This window comes from Cynocephalus volans, chromosome X (genome assembly GCF_027409185.1).
Source record: "Cynocephalus volans isolate mCynVol1 chromosome X, mCynVol1.pri, whole genome shotgun sequence".
NCBI lineage: Eukaryota > Metazoa > Chordata > Mammalia > Dermoptera > Cynocephalidae > Cynocephalus > Cynocephalus volans.
The window spans coordinates 14,432,864-14,457,662 of NC_084478.1; the positions used below are offsets into that span (position 1 = coordinate 14,432,864).

The 24,799-nt window shown below is 39.9% G+C and overlaps 1 protein-coding gene across 1 annotated transcript in view; it reads right to left on the reverse strand.

Annotated features, from left to right (window-relative positions):
* Positions 1 to 24,799, reverse strand: part of ARHGAP6 (Rho GTPase activating protein 6) — a 483,079-nt gene that overhangs the window by 39,288 nt on the left and 418,992 nt on the right. Inside the window, exons 3-8 of the mRNA XM_063083843.1 lie at positions 21,267 to 21,338; positions 14,354 to 14,610; positions 12,305 to 12,500; positions 6,537 to 6,592; positions 3,913 to 4,063; positions 2,780 to 2,928 (exon numbers count right to left, since the gene is read on the reverse strand). Of these exons, the coding sequence (XP_062939913.1) occupies positions 2,780 to 2,928; positions 3,913 to 4,063; positions 6,537 to 6,592; positions 12,305 to 12,500; positions 14,354 to 14,610; positions 21,267 to 21,338 (881 nt within the window). The remainder of the gene's footprint in view (positions 1 to 2,779; positions 2,929 to 3,912; positions 4,064 to 6,536; positions 6,593 to 12,304; positions 12,501 to 14,353; positions 14,611 to 21,266; positions 21,339 to 24,799) is intronic.

The following is a 24,799-nucleotide window of genomic DNA, read 5'->3' on the forward strand; positions in this document are numbered from 1 at the left end:
GGATGCTGCTAAACATCCTACAGTGCACAGGACAGCCCCACAGCACAGAATTACCTGGCCCCAAATATCAATTGTGCAGAGACTGAGAAACCTTGAACTAGACCCCCATGGAGTTTTACTTACTTTCCTCTAATTTCTATTCTGTATTTCTTTTCACAGTAAGTTAGACTGGCTTGAGTTTGAGGCACAGTTGGGACCTGACTAGTCATGGGACCAACATGAACACTAGCTAATATGATTACTTTGTGTAATTTAGAAAAAGGATGGCCTTCCTCAAGGTCTTTTACTATTATCTGCTGGGATGTTGTCCTAATAACTGTGCAAATCTGCAGTGACTATGGGGTGCGTGGTACCTCCCCCAGAGTTGGGAAATGCACCAATGTGCCCTTCGTACAATTCTGAGTGGAGGCTCTCTGGGGGATCCTAGATAAGTCACTTAACCCTTCCAGTCCTCAGTGTCCACCTCTGTAACATGGGGACAGTGCTATCTTTCTTGACTGGGAAGAGGATTATTGGAATGCAGCAAATACAAATCGGCACAGAACACAATTTTCATGGATTAAAATCAGCATCTTGATATTGGCAGTTAGGCTAATTTCTTCAATTTGATTAGACATGCAAGTATAAGGTTACATTGTTATATATAGACTTGTAAAGGTCTTTTCCTCTCATTTTTCCCCCATTAAAAAAAAAAAAAGAATTTCTAGTGCCTTGCAAAAATCATCATTGCTAAAACTGATCTGTGGCTGTGATCATATAGGGTGTTCCTTGTGGGGTTTGTTTTGTAAGAAATTTTCTTCTACAACTAACATGAAGTTTTGAGTCCACTTCTCTGTCATCTCTCTCCCCACCACGTCCCTCCCCAGCGTGGCCCCGGGGTTAGAGGCAAGGGGAACAGGATTAGTACTCGCTCAGACTGTGCCACTTGGCCACAGGTTTGCGGGGGCTCTCGCAGACCTCTCTCCAGTGTTCGGCACCACTGGCTGTGACACTGTGTGCCCCCAGGATCAGCCTTCCCACCACCTCATTCCTGGTGGTGCGAATCCCCTAGCACAAAGCCAGCACATGGTAGAACAGACGTAAATGGCAGCTAGTATTCCAGCATGCTGTTTCATTTCTACCTATCCAAGAATATTTTCTTTTTGGCAGAGACAACCAAGTCTTGTTCAGAGTTTGGACTGAAAGAATGTCTGAAAATGACTCTAAAAAGGCAATAGTGAGCTCGATCAAACTGTTAGCTTTCTTCAATGTCTTCTCCATCACCTGAGACTCAACTTCTCCTCACATAATACTTAAGAAACATGAAGAAGAGCAATTGAAATACCTACAAAAATGGGACTCTGCCTTCACCCAGCGATTAGGCAGATGATTCCACATAGCTTCTGTTGTATGTGCAGTTGAGAAAGGCTGACATTCAGACAGGTAATATAACCACTCAACAATTATGAGAATTACAGTATACCCATCGAAGAGCTATGCATGCTGAAACACAGTGTCAGCGCCATATTTTGAAACCCGAAGCCGCAGGAGTTTCACTAATTATAACTACTATAGACATAAATGGCTAACTCAGGAAAGTTCCAATCTCACACCCCCCAGGGAGGAAGAGCAGAAGAAATGCAGAATCACCTTTCCGGATGAGAGTGAAAAAAAATTATATAGGACCAGGTCCTTTGGGAAAGCAATTTGACAAATACAGAACTGAATCCACAAGACAGCTGAGTTCTGCTTAGCAAGGATTTAAATAAAAGGTCTTGGGGTTAAGTTTGGAATGCCTCTGGCCCCTTCTTGTTGATTTACAATGCACATTAAAGGATCTGAGACCTCCTGGGTGATTCAAGGTCAGGGAGAAGTATGGCTGCGAGGTATCAAAGAGGGAAAGGGAGCTTCTGTTAGGCCCCCTTTCTATTATCAGGCAACTTAATCTTCTGTGAAGTTTAAATAATAGGCCACTTAAAATTAAGGCCAGCATCTTCTTTAAGGATGAAAAAACATCTTGAACCATATGAGTGTGACCAAAGAGAACCAGAGCCCAAGACCTCAGATTTGGGGGAGGTTACACTGAGGCCTGAGTGGGGACCAGGTCAAACAAGAATATCCCTAATGGGTCCATGGGACTATGCAGAACCTGCCTGTAGCAGTTGACACCATGTGACATTGAGACGCAATAGCAACGGTCAGCAGATCAGACCTTCTAGTTCCCTGTACACCTGGTTTGGAAAAAGGACTAACCCTCCATTGCATTGAGCCAGTCCCTATTTTGGGGGGAGGGTTAAGGAGAGAAAGGACCCATCAAAAGGGAGATACTAGACTTCTTGTCAATAGCGCAGAGAGGAGCTCCAGGGACAAATTGGAAGAATAAAGAAGTGACATCACAATTGGTCTCCAAGTTAAAGATGCAGATAAAAGCAGTTACAAGGACAACAATCTGCTCCCACCCTCATTACTCCACTCTTGCATGGTTGCAAACACCTCTGTAGCTCAATGTTTGTCTTGTTCTAACAAATGGAAATTCCAGGTCTGAAGTCATGCATCATCATGGAAAACAACAGCTTCATTTGGAACCATCCTTGAAACATACAGGGAGGTTAATGGGCCCTGTGCTCTTAGGAACCGTCCCTCCAGAGAGGCCCTTTGTTAGTTCTCTTCCTACACAGATAGGTTGGGGAAGGGGAGGTGTTATTTTCTCCAGCTGAAATGTTTGACCTTATGGGTGGCTTGCTCTTTTTAAATGGGAGAAAGGAAGAGTCACTGCATCTATGGCAGCAAAGGGTCGTACCTCTTGCCCATCTTTGCCGATGTTGTCATCGGCGTGCCTGGCCACGATGGAGAGGAACTGTAGGAGGCGGTGGAGGGTGTCGCAGTTGCAGGGAGGTAGAAGGTAGATGAGGAGCTGCAAGGTGCCCAGCTGTTCCTCCGGCTCCAACACTAAGCAAGGCAAAGACAGGGCTGTACGTAAGTAAAAGAGGAGCTGGCACCATTCATGCACGGAGGAAAGGCCTCCTCCCAGCTGTCTTAAGAAGGGGCTATCAAGGCAAGTCCCAGGGCATGCCTTCTCCCACTCACTAGCAATTTAGTGGCGAGGCTCTGTGAAAGATATAAAGAAAAATTAGACTTGGGGAAATGTAACATCTAGAAAAATCATTATAATCCAGGTGAGAAAGGTAATGAAATCTCCCTTACTTTCTTCTCCCTCCTTTCCCTGGGATTACTCATCACCTACTTTATGGATTTCAGTCTTTCCTTGTTGGCAAATAGTTACTAACAATGGCTGAGAATTCGTGAATGTTCTAAATTTTGAGTTTAGAATGGATTTGAGGCTCTTTTCTGTTGAACAAAACACAAGGGACAGATTTTTTGTTGACAATAACCAAGACACAGCACAAAGACAGTGTCTTTTCTCTCTGTTGTGTCCCTCTTCCTCTGTGCCCTCCTTTTCTCCTCCATGGGATCAGTGTCTACAGTCTTGAAGCAGCTATATTGAAAGTCCTGGCACTGGGTTATGCCATCTTGCTTCCCCTAAAATATTACCTGTCTGCTTTTCTCACTCTGGGTTCTTGTAGCTCCCTTCTTCCTTGTACCAGAATTATAAACTCACTTTTAGGCACAGACTCAGTGTGAACTCTTCCTGGTACTCCAACACATCCATTTACAGCACTTTCTACTGTCCTGGGGTCATTTGAAAGCAGTCCAAATTCTTCTTGACTATTTCCATTCATTCTATTGCAACTTTCTTCTTGCTAATTTTCCCCAGGGTAAATCTCAAAAAATTCCCCAAATAGCCCACTCATTTGAGACCAATAAATAAGGACAAAAATGTTATCAGAAAATAGAGTCACAAAGTTTTGATGAGTAAGTTGTACATCCCAGTATTCCAGGGACACTTGCACACACGATGGCTGTATTACGCACAGAGGGTGTTGATGAAAGCTGTGTACAGCTCCCTGGTGAGAAGGGGATCCGGCATGTCCCTCAGGAACTCCTTCAACAAGGCTGCCACATCATGAACACTGTGCTCCTCCTCCAGAGAGACATCAATCCCACGGTCAAATTCCTCACGTAACTATAACAGTTAATATAACAGAAAAATAACAGTTCAAGTGGCAGTCACAGAACCCCATACCCCAACATTCAGTGCCGAGCAGAAGAAGTGCTTTGACATGCAACAGCTGGTATTAAGACCAGCTGCACAGACCCCAGGAAGGAGAAACAAGCAACTTGTCTCTTTGATCTGCAGAGTCTACACAACCCAGCCATGAATATATATATTTTAAGTGCATTATCAAATGAAACTATCTGTGCATTTACTGTTAATGATGTAAGCAGAAGGGTTCCATAATGACAACCAGAAGGTTGGGAGGAAGAGCTAAGGAGCAGAAGAAAATCTAGATCAACTATGAATGTGGGAGGGAGGAACTGATCTGTTACACGGCAGTGCTGCCTGTCACCGATCCTGCCATGTTGGAATTTTGATATTTCACTAAGGTATTCAACAAGCAAGCAAGAGATTTTTCTGCAAACAATGAAATTAAAAACCCCAATAAGATATTCATAACTAAGGCTTAAAAGATGACAATAACTAAACACAAGCTATTTTAGATTTGTCAAAGTAGCCTTCTTAACAGTTACCAGCAGGATCCCCTGCCTTAATCATTACACTAGGTTTGTTAGCATTTACAGCAGGGGGAAAGAAGGGAGTGAAAACTCTCTACCCTACTTTCATCTCCAATAGCTCAACTTCTCTTATGCGTTGTTCTCTGCTGTAGAAATAACTATGTAAATTCATGAGTCTACACTGTGCAATTAAATTCTGTATGAGTTCATTTGTTCATTCATTTATCCATTCATTCAGCAAAGATCCACTGCACGTTTCCTATGTACCAGGCCCTGCTATAGGCCCTCAGAATTCACTAGTGAGCAAAAAAGCCAAGTCCCTCCCCTCCTTCATCTTGCAGACTGGAGATCAGCAGGTAATCCCACACATGACCAGCTCTTTCTACTGTGACTAGTGTTCTAAAGAAAAAGTGCAGGGTGCCAAGACATGAGGTAACAAAATAAAATGCTCAGTGAGTCAGTATATATTTCATACTTCAAATCTAATTCTAACTAAGCACTAACTGTCCTTTCATTGAGTAATCCTTAAATAAATTTCCATGCAAAGGTTTTCCCTTTGGTGGATTCAGATGTAACTGATGAATAATTTCTGGTACTCGCCACCTGTCTACCTGATGAATACCTATCACGGTCTTACATTGCTCATTGATTTCAAACAACTTGCCATCAGCATGCATCAAGCAGCCAGAAAGAAGAAGGCTTCCATCAGCACACTCCAACTTGTGATCATTCAGATACACTGTGTTTCTTTCCTGAGCACACACACATGCCGAAAGGACGAACTGTGCAAAGAGCTTGGCCCATGAATAAGAGCGACTGGTTAAATTATGCGATTGTGAATTAATTTCTTTATCTCTCTAAGCCTCGATGAAAGAAGTGGGTAATAGGGGCTACTCTTACAGCAGGTGGGTGGATTCAATGAGATAATATTTCTGAAAATATTCTGCAATTCTGCAGGTGAGAGGCCTAAGAAATGTTACTGTACTCCCTTCTTGCAAGTCCTGTTGTGGGACAATAAATATTGTTTAATAGTCTCTTGGGTGAGAATTAAGATTAAAAACCAAACAACCAATCAGAAAACATACTTCTTTTGAAAGCCCTTTTTACAAAAAAGATATATGAGGAGGCATTTATTTAAGTTACTTTCCATAATGTAAACAAATACAATTTCTTCAGCTTCATCCAACTAAAAGTTATTTTCTTGGCTTTGTTTTCAAGTTGCTGAGTCCATTTCCTTCTGTTGGAACCAACAGAGGGAAATTTCTTTCACCAACAAATGAACTCTTTTTACAAAAGATGGTTTGCCTTTTATAGAACCATCATGAACACAGACACTTGCCTGATCACAGGAACCTAATCCTGAAGATCTACTATTAAACCTCTGTTGCAAAAATGTTGCATAGAGCTGAAAGAAGCCAAGGGGGGGCGGTCTCTACCTGAAAAATTGGGGATCAATGGTTCCATGGAAACTTAATAAGAATTATTTATTTTTGAGAAAGTAAAGCTATAAACACAGCATCTTATGTGAAAAGAATGTTAATGGCACTTTTATATTGCATTTTAGTAAAAATGGGTTCTATACAATTGTTTTCTATTTACCATCACTTACTGATTAGGCACTGCCCGAATCTCCTGCTTTTACAGTTTCAGTAAGATGTTTATAGATTAGATTTGTTTGGGTGTACATTGCGTGGACACATTCAGACATGTTCATGTTTTGAGTGTTTGATCTTAACTCTACAACAACCTTTCTGAGCTTCTGAGTTGTTGCCTTTGACCTCCTGGGACTCGATTATACTATAATTGACTGGAGGGTAAAGAAAAGACATTCAAAAGGGAATTTGCATAAACTTTAACTTTGCACAATGTCATTCAATTGAAAGTCAAGTGAAATATACAATTAATCTTCACTTTTCACTTACTTGTCTCACTCTCTTTTTTGAGCTTCCAACTCGGAATATCCCCACTGTCTGGAGTCCTGCAAATAAACAAGCAAAATCAAAATAGAGGAAATCAAAATAGAAACAGAGCAGAGTGCCAGCGTGGGGCTGTGACATGCAGAACAATAGTGACTTGACAGCATCCGGGAAGGTTTCTTTATCCCACAGTATCTATATTCTCCAGATACCAAAAGGCTAGCCCTTTACGCACCAGAATCGTTTCATATTCAACATTTCTGATGAAAAGTTTTCCATGTAATGTATTTCTACACCTTTTCCATATGAAAGAAAATAGTGCAACATTTTCTTCATTATTCAGAAATACCTCCATGTGAATTTCATATGAATTTTTAAAATAGACAGTTCTTGTTTGATCATAATTAAAATGTACTGCTTTAGAGAAAAGCTATAAAATGTAGAAAAATGTAAAAACAATATACTTTTAAAAATACCTGATGCAGAAATAATCACTCTTAAGATTTTGGTTTATTTCTATCCAGACTTTTCTCCATGTATATATACGTATTTACATAATTGAGATCACACTACACACACACACACACACACACACACACACACACAATATCTGTCTATAGACAGAATGCTACTGCTTTCCCTCAATATTATAACACAAGAATTTTCATGCCAGTAAAAATTCTTTGTAAATGTCACTTAAAATGGATGCAAAATATTCTATTGTATGAATGAACCAAAATTTACCCCATATTCCCCATGAGTGACGTATAGGTCCCCCCAAAACACACATGCTTGATTTGCTATTATAGGTGGCCCTACTATGAACCACTCTGTGTACACATCTTTGTTCACATTTCTGATTTTCTTAGAATCATGTCCTAGATGTGGAATGATAGGGTCAATGTATACAAAAAAGAGTATTCTGTCCCTAAACCTCACTAGTGCCAAGGCTGAGAAACTCAGTTCTAAAATATTAGGTCTCTTAAAAAGTACAAATAATATCACTACTACATAAGAGAAATTCCAACAATCCTTCTTTAATAACATTAAATTTCCAGCCAACTTCCACATAAGGCTCACAAACTGTGATGTGGTCAATGTGCCTTTTAGTCTCTTAATCTGTTTCTCCTCTCTGTTTATTTTTTTCCCTTATAAATGGTTAGATGAAGAAATAGCATTGGCTGCCCACTGTAGGATCTCCCTGTCTGGATTTGCCACTCCAATATGTCATTTACAATGTTCCTCTCTCCCCTGTATGTCCTGTAAAGAGATGGTGAGAGCTAGCGTTTTCTCTCATTCAGGTGTGATTTAGGGGCAAGAATACTTCATAAAAGATATCTCGTGCCGCCTTCAGGGGGCACAGATGTCTGAATGGCTCTCCTTTTTGTATGGGAGCCATTAATCATCCCACTGATGAGCATCATTTATATCTGTTCTTTCATTGGTGGCTTGTTTTGGCTTCATTTGGGACAATCCGTTATAAGAGTGATGCCAGATTAGAGCTGCTAATGGCCACAGGAGGAGGGTTGGTCTGAGAGTAAAGCCCGCAAACAGACAGAGAGCAATCATGGCGTAACAAATCCTGGAGCCATCTGTGCCTGTATCTAAATCCACCTCCCACCATAATAAATAAGAATTGTTGGGTTTTTTTTTTGGGGGGGGGGTGCTTTGTTTAATCTAGTTTTACTTGGGTTCCTCTCTCCTGCCACTAAAAGAATTCTGACTAGTATAATATATAATTAAGTTGGAAAAAGTTTAGATCTTTATAACATTATTTCTTTCCATCCCCAAACAAACTAAACACCTTCCTTTGTCCGAGTCATGTTTTATATCTCTTGGTAAAGCTTTGCAGTTTTCTTCACAGAAATTTTTTTCTTATTATTACAGATATTCTGGGTATATTTTTGATATTAATATGAATTCTTTTATTATTATAGTACATAACTGATTATTGCTCTTATACCGGAAATGGATACTTTTAGTATACTTTTTTTATGCTCTTGCCACATTTAGAATTAAATATAATCCTTTTAAAGTTGATTCTCCATGGGTATTTAGTTAGAAAAAAAGTCCATAACTACCCCATTTTCAGTTCTATATCGTATAAGTGCTATCCTGAATTTCCAGAATAATTTGAAAGGATCATAGTGAGAGGCTAGTTACCGCTGATTCACATAAGCACATATTGGTGCTTTACCCTTGGGTGGGAAGGTTGCTTTGCCTCTGTTCTCCAAGGACTTCTGTACCCTGCCTGTTATGGCCATCAATTTGTCTGCCTTACAACTAAAGCCAACCCCCAACCCAATTTATTGTTCCTGCCTCTCTGGGACCTTGAAAACCAGATAATCAATCATTTGGTGTAAAATATAAAACTATACTTCTTCATCTGCAAAATGAGCATAATAAGCACCCACCTCAAAAGTTGAGCAATGATTCAACTAATTAATGCAAATCGACTACTTAGTATGGGATTGGGCATATACTATCATATAGAGAGAAATAGGCCCTCAGTGAACCAAATGAGTCTTCTATGTGTGAAATAGAAAATTCTGATATAATTGTAGGTCTTAGTAATTTTAATTTTGGCTACACTTATCTTCTTATTCTACATGGTTTTGAATAGTTGGAAGTTTTACAGAAGCCAGATATCAAATAGTGTATTTTCTACACAGGTGGGACTATTCATTTGGCTGAATTTCTCCAGGCTCTTCAGAAATGCCTGTTTCTGTGATATTATTTCCTCAATTATAGGACTTCTCCACTCAGTAACAATGACTATGGTGAAAAAATTACTAGTTAGTAACTAGTGAGTGCTGATGGCTTTAATTCCTATGTATCTCAATTGACTATAACCTGTTCTAAGGTTTTTTTAAAATTTAATGTAGTTTATTTATTTATTTATTTATTTTAGGTAGAGCAAGGGACAATATTTAGATAGCCAGTGCCTTTCTCTGGCATAACCTTGCAGTGGTTTTCCTCAAAGAGAAGATACATCGTAGCATTCAGCAACCATGACTTAAGATAGTCACTGATAAAAACAGATGCATATCAAAAAAAAGCATGGATCTGGCAAAGGAATGTGACTCTGTGTCATGTCCCAGAAGTTGATGTGATCACTTTTCTCCCTTTTTATCAAAAACTGAAATGCAAACTGGACCCAGAATTGTCTGAATCTCAGGCTTGGGGTCTTTGAGAAACCAGGGCCGGCACAATGAGCGGTAGATCTCACCCCAAACCAGCCTAAATCCCAGTCAAATAAGATATAGTTGGACTCTGTTATATTCTTGTCTGTTTTTTTGGAAATGTGTGCTTCTGGGAAATTGCAAATGCTTAAGCAATTTTGACCTAATAGGACAGAAAGCATGTGGGTGAAATAAAGGAAGGGTTGTGTACGTGAATACAGATGGCACCAGTCTATTGTCCACAGCCAGTTTGGGAGAGGATGTAAACACCATTGACAAATGTTTATAAGGCTAAAGTGATTCAAGCCCCTCTGCTACCCATTTCAAAAACAGGCAAATAAAGTCTTATATGAAAGAAATGCTTTTGATGTTTCCTCTTTTTTCATTGGTTTAAAGTGGCCAAGGTTAATATCTGTTAAATTTGAAGGTGTCCCTTAGTTTTCTGGAGCCATTTATTGAAATACCATGGAAACCTGGAATAGAGTTAGGGCCTTGAAAGGCCAACCAGATTATCTTCTTGCCTTTAGGCCCTAAACCACAGGTTAACTCTTCCAAAAAAGAAAGTGGACTGCCCTGTTTTTGAATACACTTAAAGGAAATACTATTTTATAAATTGTAATTCATGACAATTTATTTTCAAGAAGAAGATAAAAGACATACCATGCTTTCGTTCACAAAAGCAGTTACTCAGCATGTACTGGAGTTTTGAGTGATTGGGTTACAACCTTCTTGCTTAGAATTCTTTTAAATGCTTACAGTTCACTTTCGATACTCTTTATAAGAAAAAAATATAATTCTGAAAGTATGTGTCTCTTTTTCTACCTCCTAGAGAAATTTAGGCTGAATATACATACTCATAGTACTGAATTCTTCAGTTGCTGAGCTACAGTTTAAATAATTCTGTTCAAATAACATTTACTGAACATTTACAGTGTGTTATTCATGATGCTAAGTGTTGAGAATTCAAAATGACTAAAATATTTTCTTTGACTTCCAGTTTACTTCCAAAGGAGAAGGCAGACAGATAAACAAGGAGGGTGGGGGGAGTATGTTTAAGGTGCATAAGAATAACAAGGCATGTGAAAGATAAGCTGAAGAAAATAGAAGAACCTACACTTAAAATTTTATATAAACAAATAAGGTTTCAATACATTAATTTTATTAAGTCACCCATATATTGTCCAGTGATTTCCATATATAATAAGCTTATTAAGAAATTTAGATATACCTTTAATTTTTTTATAAAGTCCCATTTTTATTAAAAGGAAATAGAAGAGAATGTTAATGGTATTTATGTCTGCATGTATCCTCAGAATTTTCTTTGCTTTTCTGTTTCCTTTTTTTTTATTATGATGAGCATATTATTTTTATAGTAAAAAAGTAATTAGGAAACTTCACATGGCCATAAGATGTATGCTAACACTATAGCAAACAAATTTAAATTATGGGAATGACGGTTTAATAAGCCAGAAGTCTAAATTTCAGAAATATTTTTAAAGAACTGTACATCATCTTAAAGGCAATGTATTAACTGGGATTGAGCTGCAAGAGGGTAACTGTAAAGAAATTTTAAGTGGACATCTTCCACAAAAATGCAAATAGCAATATGCAAATCTGTTTTCAAAAATGACATATTTTTTATTCACTTAAGCAATTATTTCCAAATCTTTTTTTTTTAAAGAAAATGAAGTGTTATTTTTATTATTTTTTTGTTTTGTTTTGTTTTTTGGTCACTGGCTGGTAAGGGGATCCAAACCCTTGACCTTGGTGTTATAACACCACACTCTAATCAATTGAGCTAGTCAGCCAACCTGAACTTTTATTTTTTAAAGAAAACCTCGAGAGAATTATATTAAGTGAAACAAGTCAGGCACAGAAAGAGAAATACCACATGTTCTCACTTACTGGTGGGAGCTAAAAATTAATATATAAATTCACACACACACACACACACACACACACACACACACACACACACAAAACCGGGGGGGGGGGGGAAGAAGATATAACAACCACAATTACTTGAAGTTGATACGACAAGCAAACAGAAAGGACATTGTTGGGGGGGAGCGGGGGAGGGAGAAGGGAGGGAGGTCTTGGTGATGGGGAGCAATAATCAGCCAAAATGTATATCGACAAAATAAAATTTAAAAAAATAAATAAATAAAAAATAAAAAATAAAAAAATAAAATAAAATAAAATGTCAAAAAAAAAAAAAGAAAAAGAAAAAAGAAAACCTTGTGAGTAAGCTCGATAAATAAAAAAAAAATAAAAATGGCTTTGCTCTGTTGGAAGGGGGACCTGGGGACAGACCCAGCCTAACAGACATGGCCCTCCTTTAAATTACTTGGCCTTCAGGGTCACTTTTGAGGACTCTCAGGGGCTGAGCAGTCTGAATACCATCAAGTTGGCTTTTTTCCTCCCACAATCTTGTTTATCCTGGTAATCTCCTAAGCAAACACTCACATCCATACACTTTCTTCCCAAAGGAGATCTTGGTCCAGAGCCCGAGTAAATGAACACAGAATTGAAATTGGTTGCTTCAGTGAATGATGCTTGGATGAATGGTTGCTGGCAGACAAGTCTACTTACCATGCTTTTCTAGGTGCTGACAGCAACTGTCCACCAGCCTGGGCACCTGTCTGTAGATAGGGTTCAGACTGAGTTTCTTATCTCTGGCTTTTTCTTTTTTATTTTGAGCCTCAGCAGGCAAGGAGAGTTGTAAAGCTTCTAGTAGTCGAGATTGATTGTCATCAAGATCTGTGATAGAATCCACTGACATGGCACCCTACAAATGACACACAGACATGAACAGAGGACAGACAGAAAAGAAAGACGGCTGCTTCCAGATGCTAGCCAATAAATCCTTTTGCCCATGACTATTCATCACACTTGAAATAATACTGCTTGATTTTTATTCATTGTGCTGTTTGTATATATTTTTAAAATGCCTTTTGAAAAAGTTAGGAAACCTCCACAACACAGGGTAAGGGAATGACAGTTACAATTTCCACAATAGACAAAATTTTCCAAATGGAAGATGAGAGATGGGAAACATATAATTAAAACATTTTGCCCCAACCACTTCATTGCTTGAAACAAGAAAAAGATCACATACTCAACGAATGAGGTAAAGCCAGAGAAGTCTTGTGAATTAAAAAAAACACTTTCCTGGGGCTCTAGGAAGTAGATTTTTAAAAACAGGAAAATTCTATAAAATGGTCTTAGTTTCCCCCAGAAGCAGCACAAAGTGCTTTATTAGTGGGTTGGTCCCAGGAAACACTGGTAGAAGAGTGGGGAAATGAGATGGGAAAGGAAGGGCAGCCAGGGAAGGGAGCATAGTCAAGCCCATGGTCATGCTCCCTGAAGGACTCTAGGAGACAATGTAGATCACGTGTTGCAGGACCACCCCTACGAAGGAGTGAGGGAGCTGGGGAATTTATATACCAAGTCTCAAGAATCACTGATTAAGGGCAGTGTCTGGTAGGGGCAGGGAGGTGACATTCTCTCCTCAAGACTTACAGCCTGCCATCTGCATGGTCCAGGTGCTTCTGGCCATCAGACAGATGAGGTGCTGGCAGGTGGAAGGTGAGCCGGCGTGCTAGGAACGGTAAATGCTCAGGGAAAGGGAGCGGGGAACCCACCGTGTCTGCTCTAGCCACCTGTCCTCAATGAGTGTAGAGGAAATTGGCTTCTAGTGTCCTAGCAAGGCCTGGACAGAGGAGATGGCACTTGGGGGCTCATTGCTTGGGCCCTAGATTCTCCGAAAGCTCAAATTTAGAGTTTTGGTGTTTCAGCAAAACTGAAAAAACAGCAGTGATTCAGGTCTCCCTCCACCTTGAATAAGTCCTGAATGTTGGAGGCTGTTGGAGAAATGCGGGTTTTGAATGGGAAGTGTCTGGGGTTTCCACTAGAGCAGTCTGCAATGGCTGGAGGTGGCAAAGATTTAGGGCTTGCAGGTGAGAGGAAAGGGAGAGCAACCTAGGAAGGTTTAGCGATGCTTATCAGCTGGCTTATCTAATCACCAGCCAATTTGTCTGAAAAACTCAGCTTTCCAGGTTTGAAATTTGAAATGCCAAATAATAACGCAGTGCCTAGAACATAGTACTCACTTAAGAATTGGTACCAGATGGTTACAGTATTGATTTGAAAGAGGATATATGGAGGATTCTGTGGTTCTCCTGGAGGAAAAAATGCTCCCTTGATCAGGAAAACTCTAATGGTTTAAGAAGACCTGCGGCCAATTCATTCGGTGAGGCGTGTTCTCAGAAGGGTGATTAAGAAATTAACAAAAACACCAGGCCCTGCCCTCGCGCCTGGCAGTCTAGTGGGAAAGTCTGGCAAGACAACAGGTTACAATAGATGGGGCTCAATGGTGGTATTGCACAATGTTTAGGATACCATGGGGCACAGGGGTAACAAAGGAGGGACACCCAACAGCTCTGAGAGGTGTCAGGGAAAGGTTTGAGGGTGTGCCAGGTGCCACATGCCCAGTGCAAATTCTCCTTGGATGGAGTTGTTGACAGATACTTGGACACAAACTACATATCCAGTTTTCACATGAACAAAGACTCCAAGAATAACATTATACGTCTTCAGTTTTCCTAGCATCGGTGTCAGAGGAAACACTGGCCAACTCACCCTCCTCCTGGCCCGAGGAGCCGGTTCCGGGGTGTTTGGGGACGTTGACTCATTTGGGGTTTCTGAGGTTGAGCTGAGAGATGAGTTACTGCTTGAGAGTTCTTTGTTTTGTCTTTTACTTCCGAATGGGAGGAGGGAAGCCACAAAATCGGATGCATCCTTCTGCTCCTCTCTCTGCGAATCCTGCTTGAGTTTATAGGCCCTGTCATTTGCAATGACTTGGGATAAGGGCATTCCAAATGCCTGCGGGATGAATTCTGGAATCAAAAAACAGACGTTCACTTTTAGAGACTGCCCCAACCAGTGAATACTCTCATTCAGGTTTCAGACCTAAGGGCAGATGTATTCAAATGAATGTTTTCAAAGGATTAATTCATCAGTCAAAATACAGCGATGACTGTTGTGTTGATCAGAATGGCCAAAGTTTCCATTTCAAGAAAGAAGGCTAGGATGTCTAAACACGTTTTAGAAATCTAGGTCTCATATGTATAAACACACGTTTTAGAAATCTAGGTCTCTAGTTTTCCTCCACATGTCTCATGTCTGTTTTAAAGGAAATAACTTTACAGAGAAGTATGACATTTTTGAGAGAATGTAGATAATACTTTATCCTCATGAAGAGCAGTTTTATAAACAGTTAGTTTTCGATGTATATGTCTCAGAAGCCCACAAAGACTGTAAGGCATGAGGAGTTTGCATATGTCCATTCATCCAACAGGCATTTATTGAATACCTACTATGTGCCATGAGAAGCTCCACAATGGGGGCACAGACTTATAAAAGGTCCGGTCCTTGCTCTTGAGGGGTTCAGCGTGGGGGGTGGAGGAGGGGAGAGTCAGACACGTAAAGAAATATAACGAGTGACTATCATGCGTTATAACAGAGAGATGCGTTAGTGAAAGCTGCAATTCAGTAACTGGCCACACTTTGGGGTTCCCAGTAAAAGATGCAGCAGGTGAAATGATAACCCAAGAGGCAGAGGAGCAGCTTGGGAACAGCTCAGAAAGAAGTTTGCTCTTTTTTTGTTGTGTTCGTCCTCTCCACATCCCATCTCCAGCCAGCTGGGTGGGGCTGTCACCCTCATGATCTACACTCAAGCCACTCTGCTGGCCACATGCAGAAGTGGACTCCACCACAAAATATCTGGTGGGAGGCCCAGGATACAATTTGTTAAATTCTCTAGTAAGGTCAATTTGCGGGAAGAGGCATAATGTAGAAATCTATGGCTTTATTTGGAGGTGGATATACAGTTGCTTTCTGGATCCCTACACAAAGTCCATTTGTATACATATACATTACATCTTTAAGGCCAGGCATTTTATGGACAATATTTCAGATTTCTGCTGAAAATCATTAATAATTTAATGAAATGCATTATTCCTTTTAGACTCAAAATTCGGTCTCCTAGCAGCAGCAAATTGGAGCCTCTCCCTTGTTTTTCCCTATGAATAAAACCAGCATAAACAAGGGAAAATAATTGTAAGGTTGTTTGTTTTTTGAAAGAAAAAGCTAACATTTAAATCAGGTGGAAACAGGCTTTAAAAGGTTTTCCTACTTGGTCCTTGGCAACATTTGTAACATCACTGAGATAATGGCCAAGTCAACATTAAAAGTAGAAATGCTACTTGAAGAGCCTATACCTCTGGTTCTATCAAAACATGCAATTTTTTTTTGAGGTAAAAAATAAAAACTTCAGAATTTTGCTACTTTCAGAGGCTGCTTGCGATTCTCTATCAACAAACTAGGTGACATATAATAATTTTAAAAAGAAATTAGGAATTTCTCCTTTAAGTGATGAATATGGACAGTGTAGCAAGATCCATTACTCACTATTGATAAAAGGTCATTTCCACTAGCAGCAAAATTAGGAACCCATCTGCTGTGCACCCTGACGATTTCTTAGATAAATCAACACTATCTTGTCTGTGGAAATAATCAAATATTCTTACTTAGAAAAAAATCAGGAAAGTCTGGAAATGTGGATGGTAGGGCTGACAGCTACATGAAATATACAGACATCGATGGCGGATAATAGCAGCGAAAAGAACATTGACAAATGTAGCAAGTGACACATGTCTGCTCGTGTAGGTACACCCACAGCAGGGACTTACTACAAGGTGGGGACTATTGAGTCTTCTCCTAGCCATTTTTTCCGTATTAAAAAAAACCCAACCAGACTCATTTAGAGATTTCTAATATCTCTGAAAAAAAGAAGAAAAATTGCTTACTTTGGGATCTTTTTAATATCTGGAAGTCTGTCACCCTATTTGTAAATTGGAATAACTGAATACAAATTAAACAGGTGAAATACTTGAAGTCGTCCTCCCCCAATTTTTCTTTCTCTTTGATTCGCATTCAAGAGATGTAGCCACCCATAACACATTTTTATTTCTTTCTAATAGACTTTCTTTTCTGGCTGAGTTTATTCTTTCAGTGGTAGAGTTTTGATGTAGCCTCTTTAGTTTCTTGTCGCTTGCCCTAAGGACTCTTACATGCTTCAGAAAGGAGACCTCTCTATGCTCTAAGCTTGTGTTGCAGTTCCTACTTAATCTGTATAAAATGTAGGCAGGACTCTGAATAGCATTTTTTCTAAAAAATATGGCTATTGTGAAATTGAGGACTCATCACAGGTCTACTGATCAAAACCCTCTTTTATGTGTAAATAAAGTGTTGAGCACCCACAACTCTCTGCGAGTTCAAAGACCACAAGGACATTGCCCAAGACTCACTGTGCTGGGACCAGAGATGATTGATATCATGTTCTGATCTATGGTGCGTGTTCACTAAGGAGACCTTTTTCCTGATGTCCTCATTAGTAGTGACTGTCTACTCTCCATGAACCACAGGGTCAGGAGGTGGCAGGTGATTCTCTTGGCTACCTTTTGCTACTTCCAGACCTTCACCCCCTCCCACATTGTGGCAGAAGCCTGCTACTGCAAGTTTCTTCTTGTCTCTTGATCATTGTCATCTTCTATTGTCGTTGATTTGACTCGCATTCACACCCCCAAACTACCATCCTCCTGGTGACTTGGATGTCTTCCTAAATGACCCATCTGACTCTCTGTCCTCATGTCTCCTTGACCTGTTCCTCTTCCTCTTTCCTTTTCCTACATGCCACCTTTGTCACCCATTCCCTTAGACCCACCCTGGACCCTGTCCTCACCAGAAGTTATTCCCCCCTAGACTTAGTCTCCTACTCTGACCACAGCTCCCATCCTTCTGGCATGCTCTGTCAGCTCATCTTGTTACAAAGACCCTTCCTCCACATTTCTCTGCTCCATTAGCCCCTGCTGATCTTTGCTTCCCTCCAAATTCAAGTGCTCCAACACCCCAATCCAGATGAACCCAACTGTCTGCCTCTCAGTGCCGCATCTGGGAGACTTCCAGAGAGTCTCTCTCCACTCCGACCATCACTCCCACCCTAGTCCAAGAGACCATTGTCTTTCTCCTGGACTTCCAAGTAGCCTCTTAATTGGCCTTCCTCCCTCCACTCTTGTGTCACTCCCATCCCAAGTTCATGTCTGTCACTGCAGCAGGGCAATCTGTTTAAAGACACCATGAAGTTGCCCCTCCTTAGTACACTTGGATAGCATCTCAGTGCTTTTAGCATACAGACCCAAAGCCGTGCCATGGCCCACACAGTCCTGGTGAGCTGGCCCTTTCCTACTCTTGCCTGGAACCACACTCCCCCTTGTTCTCTCTTATAGCACTCAATGGCAGCATGCAGTATAATTTCTTTGAGAATTTTCTTCATAGTGATAACTGGTACTTGATTTTCTTACTACTGTTTTATAAAGATAAAAGTTGTATCAAATATTCCTGTATAGTGTTATTTCACAGCTCACAAATAGTGACATACTTAGAGTGAGGAACAGTAAAACATGGCATAATATGATTTCAACATAAGAAAAGGTGCCAGAAATGAACTATCCCCAGATGTTATGGCAATAAATATATGCCATAATCTGAAAATGTCCTGGTGGGAGGGAGCCTATCTCCCCAAGCTATGACACAGTAAAACCTATTCCCCATGTGCTTTGATTAGGAAGTACATTAACTAGAGCAAAGTAGTTATTTTTAAACCTTCCCATAAAAAACTCATTTCTTTTTGACACAAGAAAAAAATTTTCTGAAGTTCTGAATGTTTTAAAAACACTTTGGTTGTCAAGTAAATTAACTAAGAGAAATTAAAGACTTGGAACTGTTTTGTATGAAAATACATTTTCTGAACCAGTGTCAATCCTGAATTAATTTCCATATGGAAATGAAAAGTCACACGGGCACTGCTTAAGTGGGAGGAGGGACACAGGAGTGTCACATGATCTGCTGTATATTATACCAAGGCAATTAAATAACATACAGGACATAATTCATTCTGATTGAATCAACTAATATAGCAGCATATCAAACATTTATGAATCACTCTTTATTGGGAGAGCAATTCGATTCTAAAAAGCTGCTCCTGTTTATTTTTAAATGACCTAACCCCAGAGGTCATTTAGAGTTTCCTGTTTTTCTTCTTTTACTTTTGGATTCAAATGATGATCATTTTTCACATGTGCAGCTGTTATGAACCCCCATGCTAATATTCCACTGGAAGGAAATAATGTGGACCAATACAACTGTGCCAGACCAGCACACCACCCCTTTCATGCCGTGTTCCCAGGACATCCATGTAAGAGCTCCCAGAGTTGACCTGCACAGGGCTTCATGTTCAGAAAAGATGATATACATAATTAACCTTCATTTAAACCTTGTTTTTCAACATCAAAGCTCCTTTTTGAAAAACCAACCTCTTCTGCCATGAAGCCTGATACTTCTCCCCTTACTTGGGTGGACGACGTGTCTTTTCTTTAGAACCAGCAGGACCTGCCTTCCTTTTCCCAGTCAGCTCCCTGTGCAGCAGTAGAGTGCACTCCCGAGTTTTCACTGAGCTCATGTAAATAGGATTTGGTCTGGAAACTGTATTATGGCCCTGAATATTGGTCGGTTACTTCCCTAGCTCTTCCTTCCCCGCTCATTCGCACTCTTGCTACTGGCTATTTTGTATGCAATATAAGCAAGCATGCATGCATCTACTTCTGTTGAGACGAAAACTATCTCCTGCAAAAATGCTTATTCTGCTTAGTCTAGTGCTATTCGGGCACTTGCTAAAGAATCACCTAAAGTCTACATGATAAGTATTTAAATTCCAATATCAATATCATCACCCTAGAATAAACCTACTTGAAAAGATAATACATGACTAATACCCACCTGAGTGATACACAGGAGAATTGCTCTAGTCTAGAGAGGTAAAGGTGCTCTACTGAAGGAATAGACTGAGCAAGAACTCATTTAAAAGAGCAATGCTGGCTACTAATATCCAAGTCATTAAAAAAAAAAGGTGAGAACACATCAACTAATTAAGTATAATACAATTTATCAGACAATGATAGATAGCTGGACAACCCTTGACCTTCATTATTCCAGCAGCAGATTCTGCTAGGATAGGACATGCTCTGTTGAGTATCCTGGTCAATACAGACCAGAGTTCTTGTCCTAGAAGTTGCACATCAGAAGCTCATAAAAATGTCCATGCCCAAGCTACCCCTGCAGACAGGTGGACGCAGACTCTCTGGAGTGGGGTCTGGACATCGGAATTTTTAAAAGCACCACAAGGGGTTCTACTGTGCAGCCCAGAGGAGGGGATCACTGACACTTTCATCTCCTTTCCTCCAGTCTGAGGTAAACATCTGAAATGTCTGGAGGTGTTTTGGCTGGGGGTGGTGCTGCTGGCGTCTATAGAGTAGAGGTGAGGAATTCTGCTAAACATCCCAAAATGCACAGGACAGCCCCCACCATAATGGATTATCCAGTCTAAAATGTCAGTTGTGCTAAGGCTGAGAAACCTCTCTAATTGAAAACAATGGTTTTTGATTCTTTAGAATTCTTTATCTTTTTTTGGCCCACAGAACAAAAGGTCATGACACTTTAGGCACAGTTCAAGGTATGGGTATAGAAACTGAGATTAATGGTGTGGCATAGGTCTTGCCCAATACCAATCACAATGCATTTATTTTTACAACCTCCAGTTTCATTGTCTTCCATTACTTTTCAAGCAGAAATTCAATCATTATAGAAAAGAACTCCAAGGTGAGACATATGACTGTCCTCATTCAACACTCATCTACTATGTCACGTACAATGAAAATACATTCATATGACCACACCACTCAACAATCATTTCATATGGAACCATAAAAACAAGACACAAAAAACTGGACTGTGCTAATGGGGCCCAGGTGCCCATTATGTGAGCTCAAAGAATATTAGTTAAAAATGACCACAAATTCCTATGAAAGAGTGGCTGAAGTGTCAGTTCCCTAAATAGACATAGAAGGAGACACAAAACAGTATGATGATAATCAACAATTCCGAAAGCATATGGGGCAAAAAATAAACATGATGTGATCTAACATAAAAATGCTGAGAATGACCCATCTTCAGGAACCCAAGAGGATGAGACTGTTCCCTTCCGGTAGTCATGGTAGGCAAATCCAAGCTCTTTCTCATCTAGCTAGCCCTGCCTAACTGTCTGGATTTGCCAGACAGCTGGTTAGTGTTAGAGATGCTGTCCATGGCTACTCGACCAGGTTCTCTTTATGCATAACTGATTGGCCAGAATCGTAATTGGAACCATAAACTTGGCCAAAGTCTCATTCTGCTAAAACCAGCTGAATTCATCAATTCAGTAAGAGCTACTCAAACAAAGAAGAGTAGACCAAAACAGCCCTTAATGAGATTCCATCATGGAAATCCAGCTTTACATAATAGAGTTGAACCACGTAAATCTATGCAATTCAAAAACCCACCAAAAGCAACCATTATGCTCGATGGAAGATGCATTTGCTTTAGTTATTTCATCCTTTACCTCTGTCTTTGTTTTTCTCCTTTCCTAGTGAATCCAGTTTCTTTCTCAAAGATTTCTTTCTCTTTTGTCCATCTGCAAATAATAAAAGAACATGAACTTGTAAAAACAAATATGCAAGTGATATTTTACATTATCAATAATTACATATGAGCCAAAGTATGACTCCTCTCTTACTTTGCTCATAATTTGACATATTAAATGGAGTTACAGCTCTGAGAATACATGAAAATCCCTGACTTGGATAGCACATATAACCAGAATCTTGGTGTATGCTCTTAAATCTTCTTTCAGTTGTGGAAAGTACAGAAAACTTAGTCCTTGGGAAGTAATTTAGCTCTGACATTTAGATATGTTTGCTTTTACTATTACATAAGTCTCTTTCTATTTTCCATGGTTATGCAAACCAATGTCCATCTTGAACCAAATCTCCCTGAGAAGAGAGTCAACAGTGCATGTAGCTATGATATTCATGAGTTCATAGAGTGTAACTGGATAAGGAAGTGAATTTGGGGTCCATAGAACTCAAGTCTAACTATTGCTGCACTGTTTACTAACTGTGCAACTTTGGACAAGTCTCCATGTCCTCATCTATAAAATAAAAATTTCATGGGGTTGTTGTGAGAATTAAATGAAACAATCCACATAAAGTGCTTAATGGGGAGTCTGACACATGTCCATAAATACAGATCCACTTTCTTTGTGGGGGCTGCATAGTATTCCATGGTATCGCTGTACCATCATTTAGTTAATCATTCCCCCACTGATGGACATTTGGGTGGTTTCTAATTTTTCACTATAATAAGTAAGAACATAACATTCTAGCATCTGGTACTCACAACAAATGCACTTAATATGTCTGTTTAACTCACTGAATGGTAAAGATACCACTCATATCAGCAGGCAGCTGCAATTAAATTCCTGGGATGTCACCATAAACTATTGGCATTCATCATTGACAGAATGTGTTTTGGGATTATGCAGCTGTCAACTTAACATGTGGGAGGTGTGAATCAGGAATCCACACTGTGATCAAATAAGGGAAATGCAGCCCATGCTGCAATAAAACTGATGTTTAAAAGGAGGATTAGGACTTTTTTTTTTTTTTTTTTTTTACAGGATACACTGAAAAATGTTGTAAAGAAAGAGATTCAGCCTAATAAAATTTAAAAGCAAGACTATAATATCAGGAAAAGACAGAGTAAGCATTCTGAAACAGAAATGAGCATTGCTGGGCACGGGTCGCAGATGTTCCCAACTCCTCCTCTCTGAATTTTTAGAGGCAAAAGAACATCACAATATAATTAACAGGCACATTCAATCCCTCCTCCCTTTCAAAGATTTCTAAAATGAATCTCCTCCCACAGAGTGGAAAACGTCTTCACTCTTGCACTCATGAGATTTGTATAAGGGGAAATTATGTAAATCAGTTGCAACGTGGCAAACAGCCATCAATCTCTTTCATCATGTAAATATTCATATCTTCAACGTCTAACAGCTGATCTAACTACTTAGGGCCTACCATGACTTATTCTACACCTACAGGCAACAAGCACATGAATTGCGCAATATTCTAATCTGTTCTCCAAATAGGACTCACACGTCTTCCACTTCGTAATGCTTTGTGCATCACTAGTTCATATCACCAAATGTATTTGACAATACCAAAATTTTAGTTTTTTAAAACCGTTAATTCCTTCACTTAAATAGCTGGTCCAGCAGAATAACTAAACTGTCTATTAAAGCTTAAGAGATTTATTTTTCATGAGTGGGCAGATCCTAAAATTCAAATAAATCAAAGAGCCAGAATACATACAGGATACAGGACATTTTCTTTTAAAAAATAGATTTTAAGAACTTTTAAAAATATTATGGCATGTATCATATGTAGATGTGTATAAATACAAATGTCCAGGTTAAATAATAATTAGAAGTCCAGTTCTGACATGTCTGACAGCCAAAGGTGTAGATTATTGCTAGTACCTTGGTTATGACCGACATGCCGCCCTTCTCCTCATCCTGGGTAATTTCAGGTCTGACTTTTGCAATAATCAATTATTGGCTTTTCTTTGTAGTTTTGTCATCTATGAACGTATTTTTAAAGAACATGGTTTTGTTTTTCCTGTTCTGAGATGCATAAATGGAATCACACGGTAGGTCATCTTTCCTGCCTTGTTTATTTCGTTCACCAACACAGGTAGTTGTGGATCATTCGTTTTGATTTCTATATAGATGCTCTTAGGCTTACAATGGGGTTACATCCTGATAAGCCCATCGTAAATCAAAAATATGGTAAGTGAAAAATGCATTAATAGAGCACAGAAAACCTGCTCAAGAGCCTGCCATACCATGCACCTGCAGCCATCATGAACAGTTCATGTTCAGCCAGTTCCTCGGATAGCAATAAGTGTGATAAATGCCATTCCGTCTTTAAAAACAATTCAAGCTCCCCAACTGTCAAGATTGCACTGAAATGTTTTACGGTATAAATGGTGATGAGCAAGTGCTTGCTAACTGCTCCCAGTGTGCACACTGTTTTACAGACAATGGTGACCTGTAGAAGAACCTGGGTAATGTCCTGACCAAAGGCATCTTGGAACAAGCACTTAGGGAGTGGCCTCCACATGTCCTCCTTTTACTGGGCACTGCCCAAGTCCTCCTTAATGTGCCCGGAGGAGATGGCGTCCTACAGGGGAGACCTCACAACACACACGACACAATAGCAGATGGTGAGGCAGCAGGCCTTCCACGACCTAGTGACCCCAAAGCAAAGGAGCCATGGATGTGGGGTGTGGTTATTCTGGGCATCCCCTTAGGGGAGACCAACCATAGACAGGGTCTTCAGGAGGGCTGAGACAAGAAAACACAAGATTGTTCTTCTAGGACTTGCTTTTTGTGGCCTCATTTGCTGTTGGTGGTGTTCCATTTTAAGGCTTGTTTGTTTCACTCGCTGGACCAGAAGCTCTCTGAGGGCAGACCATGCCTTCTAGCCTTTTGTCTCCCTCCAAGCAAATAGCACAGGGAGGGACATGCCCTGAGGACTTGCCTGCACTGTCCAAGGCCAGGAAGTCAGAGGGAGGTTTTGTGTTGGGTTCCAGGGAACCCAGGAGCAATAAGTACACATCTCCTAATTTTAAGGTGACCAGATTCAGAGAATGAAGGTTATAAAACTGTATTTTTCATATTAAATTAATTCTGGAGATAATAAAAACATTATCCAAGGAAAGACTCATTTTGGTGACAGAAGGAAGAGTAACGGTTACTTCTGGGGAATGGATATTACCTGAAAGGAGGCATGAGGGAGCCTTCTGGGGTGTCAGAAATGTTCTATATCTTGATCTGGTTGGTGGTTACATGATGTATACATATTAAAAGCCCACTGAGCTTTATTTATACACATTCACATTTATGTACATGTATGTTACTCCTCAATACAAATAACAACAACAAAAGACTTCACCATTTTTACAGAATGGCACAATGTAAAGGTTACATTAACTGAATGGGGAGGAAAACTCAGCAAGGAAGTCCTGTGG